Source organism: Nicotiana tomentosiformis, chromosome 5 (genome assembly GCF_000390325.3).
Source record: "Nicotiana tomentosiformis chromosome 5, ASM39032v3, whole genome shotgun sequence".
NCBI lineage: Eukaryota > Viridiplantae > Streptophyta > Magnoliopsida > Solanales > Solanaceae > Nicotiana > Nicotiana tomentosiformis.
The window spans coordinates 93,872,657-93,882,746 of record NC_090816.1 but is presented as its reverse complement, the minus strand read 5'-3'; the positions used below and the strand labels follow the sequence as shown (position 1 = coordinate 93,882,746).

The 10,090-nt window shown below is 42.1% G+C and overlaps 1 protein-coding gene across 1 annotated transcript; it reads right to left on the bottom strand.

Moving 5' to 3' along the window:
* Window positions 1–8,983: 8,983 nt before the first annotated feature.
* On the bottom strand, window positions 8,984–9,424 carry LOC138892806 (uncharacterized). Its single transcript, XM_070176548.1, has one exon. The coding sequence runs from the start codon at window positions 9,422–9,424 to the stop codon at window positions 8,984–8,986; it is 441 nt and encodes a 146-aa protein (XP_070032649.1).
* Window positions 9,425–10,090: the final 666 nt, after the last annotated feature.

The following is a 10,090-nucleotide window of genomic DNA, read 5'->3' as shown; positions in this document are numbered from 1 at the left end:
GTGGTTCACGCCTGCGTTTTCGTTTTCTTTGTTGATTTATGCTGCTTCTCTACTCTCTAGTGTGTTTAGTAATTTAAAATTGAGGCCAAGCTTTTGAATTTACAGGCAATGAAAGAGTGAGAAGAGGTACCATCCAAAATGTGACTTTTCTATCCACACTTTAAAATCTAATAATCTCCCGTATGAATGGGGAATGACTATATGATGGAAACATGCGTGAAAAAATATGTGATTTGCAAGTAAAGACTAATTGCATCTAGATAAGTAAGTTTTCCTTTGAACTTTTCCTAGTGAATATATCGAATATACTCGGTCAGTCGTAGATTTAATATCTTTGAACTATCGAGCTTTGATGTATACCTAGAAAACATAAGTAACACGTTCTCATTGTTGTATTCGTTTAAGCCATGAACACTGCCTAGTTTCATAAGTGCGTAGAGAAATGACATTATAAAATTCTCCTTGAATCGGCTAACACTTTTCAATTATATAGGTCATTCCTAAACGTGTAATCTCGTAGATACACTATTTGATAATCTCATATCAAACTTAAAAATTATTAAAACAACCTTATGCCTTATCATCATCACTGAACATTGTCTCATCACAAGAATGAAGCAAAATCTTATTTGACAAAATTGAACCGTCAATCATAATTTTTTTTTCTAAATCAGATTGAGTTTAGATCTTGTTGTAATCTCCAGTCTTCTAGGTAGAGTCATCGCCACGATGACTTCTCCTCGTCCGTAGTCTCATTCCTCTTGATAATATCTCAACAACCTCTTATGCCTTTTGTAAGTGGATGCGATAAATTATCTTTTGACTTTACATTGTGAGTTGTAATAATTTCACTAGAGAGTAGTTATCTAACGATTTCAGCCCTTCTTATTGCCACTTGACTCTCGCAATGTATGCATATAGGTGCCAACTATTTGGGCAAAAATGAAATGTCTTCTAAGAAATTTCGGAGCTATTCAGCTTCTTCACTAGCTTTGTCTAAAGATATGAACTCAGACTCTATTGTAGAGCGGGCGATGCATATCTGCTTGGACGACTTCCAAGACATTACTCGTCCACCAACGATAAAAAGGCAGAATAGTTGGGGATTCCCCTAAACTTAGTAATTTTTATTTAGTTCCCACTTAAACTTTACGAGGTCTTTAATACCCACCCTCCCCCCTGAACTTGGTAATTTTATAGCCTCGACTCCCCGTGGACGCTGACAATCCATGGGAGTGTGACACACACGCTGTCACATGGATTATTTTTGTCCATGTGGCATTTTTTATAATAGAATATATATTTTTATATTTTTATGTCCACCAACTATCTTGAAACAACGTTATTTTGATTATAATTTTTTTGACAGAAGATAATAATATTTTAATCAAGTTAATTTTACATATTTGTTAAAAAAAGAAATATACAGTTAGAACATATTATCATTGCACCTAAAAAATAAAAAAAAATACTTTGTTGGAACTCCTTATTAAATATTTTAGTTAAAAATAGTAAAATTCCGACCAAATATTTACGAATTTGACTCAAAAAAAGAAAAATGCATAGTTTAAATTAATAGTCATTGTATAAAAATAAAAATAAAAATAAAAATATACAATATTCTTTTTTGTAGAAAATACAGCATTTGAACTTCATTACTTTGGCCACATCTTTTTACCTAGTTAAAATAAATGGAGTTTCAACTAACTTTTATAGATTTGGACCGAACAAAAAAGATAAGAAATACATAGTTGAAACATATATTCATTATATCTAAAAAAATACAATTGGGATAAAATATGCAATGTATATTTAGAAGAAACAACGAGAAATACAATTGGAATAAAATAAATCATTATATTTGATTATGTGGCAATTAATATTTGAAAAATACCCCATTTGAAAGCTGCTTTTTTTTTTCCCCCTCCCACGCTCTTAAATCTTTGCCACATCAGCATCTAAGGGGGTCAAGACTATCAAATTTTCAAGTTGGGGGGGGGGAGGGGAGGGAGGGAGGTATTAAAGACCACATAAAATTTAAGGAGAAACTAAACAAAAGTTGCCAAGATTAGAGGGTCCAGAGCATTTCTGCCACGGTAAAAACATATCCACTTGTGGGATTTAATTTCAGTTGATCCAGTAATTCAAAATTTGTATCACTCTATCCCTCAACAAGGGCGGATCTACTAAGGTTCGAAGGGGTGGCAAGCCACCCACAAGTTTCCATCGAAACGTTAAATATATATGTACATACATGTACAAAATCCTATAAATATTTCACTTGCCAATCGGAGTAACAAAAAATGTCAAGGTGTCACGACCCAAATTCTACTATGGGCCGTGATGGCGCCCAACGTCACCCTAGGCAAACCAACAATGAATTAAACCATGTCAATTCTCTTTTAATAAATTTTCAAGTAATTAAATTCTGTTTAATAAGAAATTAAGGAGTGAAAAATTCAATAAATGAAAAGACTACTCAGGGGAAATATAGTAATATAAGTGCTCCAAAACTATATACTAGTGTGTGTGCCAGGACGTGGTGTCACAAGTATATGAGCAACTAGTAGAATATACAAAACTCTAACTACTGTCCGAAATAAAGTAGACAGAATAAAAATACAAAAGAGAGGCTCTAGGGGCTGCAGGACGGCTCAGGAAGCAGCTCACCACTTGGCCTCGAGATATCTGAGATGCGCGCCGGTAGGACTGTCAGATGCACCTGCCTCATATCCTGCACGGTTAGTGCAGAAGTGTAGCGTGAGTACATAAAAACCATATACCCAATAAGTATCTAATCTTACCTCGAAGAAGTAGTGACGAGGAGTCGACATCGACATTTACTATGGGCTAACCATAATAATAAAGAGATTCTAAATAAGCATGAGTTATGTAAATAATAATAACAACTCAATGACAAGCAGGAATGAATAATTCTTTCACATTTAGTAATTTCCAAGTCAATTTCCAGTCATTAATAATCAAACCTCACAAGCCATAAAATAATATCAAGTATAGTTAGACTTTGAGTGTTATTAAGCACGATTTATGCCGAGGTCGTACGGCCTAATCCAGAATAATGTGTACACTGCCGAGGGTCGTGCGATACGAACCATAGATGCATCTATTTTACTGCTGAGGCGTTCGGCCCGCTCCACTAGAAGAGAGGATACTTTATGAACATCCGATTTAAAAGTTATTATGAGGCTAATACACAAAGAAGCACAATTTATATTAGCGGTCAAGTAACCCGCCAAAACTCAAGTAAGTGAAATTCGGGCTTTTGCAATTCTTTTATCAAGTTCCAATATAATTTAGGCAATTTAATTAACAAGTAGAGTGCAAACATGATAAGTATTTCATGATTTGGGTCCTAAACTACCCGGACATAAGCATAATTAGTAGTTACGCACAGACTCTCCTCACCTCGTGCGTATGTAGCCCCCACAATTAGAAGCAAATATTAATTTAATTCACATATGGGGTAAATTTCCTCTTATAAGGTTAGGCAAGAGACTTACCTTATCTCAAAGCTCGCTTTCCGGTCTCAAATTTACTCTAAAGTCTCAACTCGGTACCGAACAATCCGAAACTATTCAAAGGTTGTATAAATTAATAAATACATGTTCAAAAGTCCATCTTCTAACTATTAGAGTGATTACCCAACCCCAATTAAAGGATTCCTAAAATTCACCATCCAGGTCCACATGTCCGGATTCCGAAATTTTTTGAAGAAAGTTGTTACCCATCTCACGAACTCAAATATATAATTTTCACTCAATCCATAATTATTTTCTTGGGTAAATCCCATTTTTATCAAAACCTAGGGTTATTTATCTAAACCCATAATTTCAAAATTTTACATGTTAAAATCTACCCATAATCTATGTTTTAAACTCATATTGTATAGAAGTTACTTACCTCAAAGTGCTAGGTGAAACCCCCTTCCAAGAGCTCCAAAATCGCCCAAGAGATGAAAGAAAATGAGCCAAAATAACCTAAGTCCCGCATTAAATGGACCACTCTACCTTCAGCGATTTTCGCTTTTGCGGAGGGGTAGCCGCTTCTGCGGAAATATCATCGCAGATGCGGCCCTTCCCCACTTGGCCTACATATGCATCTGCGGACCACTGGCCCGCTTTTGCGGGACCGCTTATGCGATGCAAGTGTCGCACCTACGTCTTTGGCCGCTTCTATGGTTGCTTCCATCGCACCTGCGCGGTCGCAGGTGCGCGCCAAGTCCCGCATCTACGATTTCTGGGTTGCTCATGCTGGGCCGCTTCTGCGGCTACTGGCTCGCTTTTGTGAGCTCGCACCTGCGACTGGCCCTCCGCAGGTGCGATTACACTAGAAGCTGGGTGCTTCAGCCATTCACCTAAGGCTAAACGACCTCCGCGCATCGTCCAAATGGTGTCCGGGCCCTCCGAGATCCTGTCCAAACATACCAACAAGTTTGAAATCATAAAACGGACTTGCTCGCACCCTCGGAATGCGGAAAACAACAGTAAAACTATTAATCACAACCCAAAACCAATAGAATCAACTTATGTTTCTCCGAACGTGCCGAAACATACTTAAACTACTCGGAATGACTTTAAATTTTGCATGCAAGTCTTAAATCACCATATAGAACTATTTCCAGGCTCAAAATTCCAAACGGACCTCGATAACATAAAAACCTAGTCCAAACCAAATTTAAAGAAATTTAAAACCCTCAAGGTGCCAACTTCCAATATTACGCGTCGAAACGCTCCCGAGTCATCCAAAACCCGATCCGAACATACGCCCAAGTGCAAAATCATCATACGAACCTATTGGAACCATCAAATCCAGATTATGAGATTGTTTACACAAAATGTTGACTCAAGTCAAACTTAGCCCCTTTTAACCAACCTTAGGGAACTAAGTATTCCGATTTAATCCCGAACCCTTTCAATTCCTGAACTAACCATCCCCGCAACTCATAAAATAATAATATCACATACGGGGAATCTTATTTAGGAAAATAGAGATCTAGAAAGTAAAACGACCGATCGGGTCGTTATATTCTCCACCTCTTAAACAAATATTCGTCCTCGAACGATCTAGAATCATACTTGAAGTGCTGAATAAGTGTGGATATCTGCTCCGCATGTCCTCCTCAACCTCCCAAGTCGCCTCTTCAACTAGTTGTCCCCTCCACCGAACCTTTACCACAGAAATCTTCTTGGACCTCAACTGGCAAACCTGCCTATCAACAATGGCAACTGGCTTTTCCTTGTAACCCATGCTCTCATCTAACTGAACCGTGCTGAAGTCTAACACATGTGACCTGTCGGCATGATACCTCCGGAGCATAGATACGTGGAAAATCGGATGAACTCATGATAGACTGGGAGGCAAAGCAAGCTCATAAGCAACTTCCCCAACTCGTCTCAACACCTCAAATGGGCCTATAAATCTTGGGCTCAACTTTCCCTTCTTCCCGAACCTCATGATTCCCTTCATCTGCGAGACTTTCAAGAGAAAGTTCTCGCCCACCATAAATGATAAATCACACGGCTTCTGATCGGCGTAACTCTTCTTTGTGGACTGTGCTGTGCGAAGTCGATCCTAAATCAACTTTACCTTTTCCAAGACATCCTTCAACAAATCAGTACCATATAACTTTGCCTTGCCGGGCTCAAACCATCCGATGGGAGAACCACTTCGCCGACCATATAAAGCCTCAAATGGAGCCATCTCGATGCTGTATTGATAACTGTTGTTGTAAGCAAACTCGGCCAAAGGCAAGAATAGATCCCACTACCCTCCGAAGTTAATCACACATGCTCCGAGCATATCCTCCAAGATCTGAACTGTCCGCTCCGACTGCCCGTCGGTCTGCAAGTAAAAGGCTGTGCTGAGCTCTACGCGGGTCCCCTACTCACTCTGTAGTGCTAACCAGAAATGCAAAGTAAACTGAGGGCCTCTATCTGATATGATGGAAACAAGAACACCATGGAATCAAACAATCTCCTGAATATAAATCTGGGCCAACCTCTCTAAAGAATACGTGGTCACAACCGGAATGAAGTGTGCCGACTTGGTCAACCTGTCGACATTGACCCAAACTGTATCAAACTTCCGCATGGTCCGTGGCAACCCAACTACGAAGTCCATAGTAATGCGCTCCCATTGCCACTCGGGTATAACCATCTGCTGGAGTAGGCCACCTTGCCTATGATGCTCACACTTAACCCGCTGGCAATTTAGGCACCTCGCTACATACTCAACCATGTCCTTCTTCATACGCCGCCACCAATAATGCTGCTTTAGGTCACGATACATCTTCGTAGCACCTGGATGAATGAAATACCGAGAACTGTGTGCCTACTCTAGGATATTCTCTCTCAATCCATTATCATTAGGAACACATAGGCAACCCTGGAGTCGCATGACACCATCCTCACCGAGAGTAACCCCTTGGAACCACCTTGTAGTTGCCATCTCTCTGAGAACCAACAAGTGCGGATCATCAAACTGGCGAGCCTTGATCTGCTCGAATAATGAAGACTGAGCGACTACCCATGCAATAACTCGGTTGGGCTCTGAAATATCCAACCTCACAAGTATGTTAGCCAAGGACTGAATGTCCAAAGCTAGTGGCCTCACCTCTGCTGAAATGAATGCCAAACTACCCATACTCTCCGCCTTTCTGCTCAAGGCGTCCGCAACTACATTCGCCTTGCCCGGATGATAAAGGATGGTAATATCATAATCCTTTAGTAACTCAATCCACCTGCGCTGCCTCAAATTGAGATCCCTATTCTTGAACAAATATTGAAAGCTGTGATGATCGGTGTAAACCTTACAGGACACTCCATAAAGATAATGCCTCCAAATCTTAAGAGCATGAACAATCGCGGCTCCATATCATGTACATGGTAATTCTTCTCATGAGGATTCAACTGACGCGAAGCTTATGCAATAACTCGCCCCTCCTCCATCAACACATAACCCAAACCAATGCACGAAGTGTCGCAGTAAACAATGTACATCCCTTAACTGGAAGGCAACACTAACACCGGTGTTGAAGTCAATGCGGTCTTGAGCTTTTGGAATCTTGTCTCGCAATCGTCGGATCATCTAAACGGAGCACCCTTTTGGGTCAATCTAGTCAAGGGTTCCGCAATAGATGAGAAGCCCTCCACAAACCGACGAATAACCTGTTAACCCCAAGAAGCTCCTAATCTCATGGTAGGACGAGGCCACCTCTGAACTGCCTCGATCTTCTTGGGGTCTACCTTAATACCCTCGCCCGATACAACATGCCCTAAGAATGCCATAGAATCCAACCAGAACTCATACTTGGAGAACTTAGCGTATAACTTCTGTTCCTGCAAGGTCTGAAGCACCACTCTCAAATGCTGCTCGTGCTCCTTCATGCTACGTGAGTAGATAAAAATGTTATCAATTAAGACAATGAGAAATGAATTAATATATGGCCTAAACACCCGGTTCATCAAATCCATAAACGCTGACGGGGAGTTAGTCAAGCCAAAGGACATCATTAGAAACTCATAGTGGCCATCTCTATTCCGGAAAGCCGTCTTCAGAACATATGAATCTCGAATCTTCAACTAATGATACCCCGATCTCAAGTCGATCTTAGAGAACACCCTGGCACCATGCAACTGGTCAAATAAATCATTAATACGCGGCAACATGTATTTGTTATTAATGGTAACTTTGTTCAACTGGCGGTAATCAATGCACATCAGCATAGTCCCATCCTTCTTCTTCACAAATAACACCCGTGCACCCCAAGGTGATACACTTGGTCTGACGAACCCCTTTGGTAGCAACTCCTCAAGGTGTTCCTTCAACTCTTTTTTGGAGCCATACATTACGGTGGAATAGAGATAGGTTGGGTACCTGAAGCCAAATCAATACATAAATTAATTTCACGATCTGGTGGCATGCCTAGGAGATAAGAAGGGAACACATCGGATAACTCCCTTACTACGGGAACTGAATCAATCGTTGGAGTCTCTGTAGTAGTATCCCGAACATAGGATAAATAAGCCAAACAACCATTCTCGACCATGTGTCGAGACTTCAAAAAAGAGATAACCCGACTAGATGTACTGACAGACGAACCCTTCTACTCCAATCTAGGAAACTCTAGCATTGCTAAGGTAACGGTCTTGGCATGGCAATCAAGGATGGAATGTTATGGAGACAACCAATCCATGCCTAGGATGACCTTAAAGTCGGTCATATCGAGCAACAAAATATTTGTGCGGGTCTCAAAACCACAAAAAGTAATAATGTAGGACCGATAGATCCGATCCACAACTACAAAATCGCCCACTGGGATGGACACATAAACAAGAGTACCCAAGGACTTGCGAGGAACTCCCAAGAAATGAGCAAACAGAGATGAAACATATGAATATGTAGACCCTGGATCAAATAGTACTGAAGCATCCCTACCACAGACATAAATAATACCTATGATCACGGCAATTGAGGCCACTATATCTGGTCTGGCCGGAAAAGCATAGAACCTAGCTGGAGAGCCACCTGACTAGCCTCCACCTCTAGGACGACCCCAACCCACCTGCCCTCCGCCTCTGAGCGGTCGGACGACTGGTGGAATAGCTGGTGCTGGAATCATAGGTTGCTGACCCTGCTGCTTTGCCTTCCACCGAAGTATGGGGCAGAGCCTTTGCACATGACTGAGATCCCCGCACTCAAAATAACCTATCGGTAAGGTGGACTACTGACCTGAAGTCTGATCCTGATGGCCTGAATGCCCACTAGAGGAACCGTGAATAACTGGTGGATGGTAGGAACTATCTGGCATGGCACTAAAATAATGTCGCACCGGAGCACCCCAAGGAGGCGGTGGTGCTGGATAGGTGGGCCTGCTAGACTGACCCCTCACAAACAGACCTCTGCCCCCAGCAAGAGCTTCTATGAACTCTCCAAAATATCGAAACTGCTCATCCCTCGTAACCTACTCTCGGCTACGCTGACGTACTCCCTTGATCCTCCGAGCTATCTCAACAACTAGCTCGTAAGAAGTTCCCATCTCAACCTCTCGGTCCATGGTGGCCTGGATACCTGAATGCAAACACAAAATGAACTTCTGCACTCTCTCTGCATCAGTAGGAAGTATCATAAGTGCATGGCAAGACAACTTAGAGAATCTTGCTTCATAGTCCGTCATTGACATCTGACCCTGCTGGAGCTGCTCGAACTGAAACCGTAACTCTTCTCTCTGAGAGGGTAGAATATACCTATCCAGAAAGATACGGGTGAACCGGTCCCAAGTCATGGGAGGAGAATCTGCTGGTCTGCCGAGAAGATATGACTGCCACCACCTACGAGCCTTGACTTCCAGCTGGAAAGTAGAAAAATCCACCCCATGGGACTCCAATATCCTTATGTTGTGCATTTTGTTCCTACATCGATCAATAAAGTCCCGGGGGTCCTCATGACACTCACCCCCAAAGACAGGAGGATGTAGCCTAGTCCATCTCTCCAATAACTTCTGTGGATCGCTGGCCACAGCTGGTCTGGGCTCAGGTATAGTTGCTGCAACTGGCTGAGCTCAGCCCACGGGTAGTGCGCCCGGGGTCTGATATACGACATCTTCAAGCCCTGGAGCCTGAGTGGTAGGGGTATGTGCTCCCCCTTCCACCTGAGATATGGCTAGGTCTGCTGGAAATAAACCAACCCGGGTAATAGAATCCATGAACTGCAACATACAACCCATGACCTCCTAGAATCCCGGCGCGAACATGAAATCCACCGGGACTAGCTCTGCTGCAGGCACCTCGCCCTGCTCCTCAATAATATGATCCTCTACTGGATCCACTGGTGGAATAGCTGGAGCAACTCTGGGATGTCTTCATCCTCTACCACGGGCTGGAGCCCTCCCTCGGCCTTTAGCAATAGGAGGAGCAGCTCCTCCATGGTCTGGAACATCCGTTGTGTGCGTTCTCACCATCCGTGAGAAAATAAGAGAAAGGTACTTAGTACCACATCAACTACACGATAGGAGATAAAGAAAGAATAGTTTCCTAACCCTCTATAGCCTCTCGAAGATAAACACGGATGT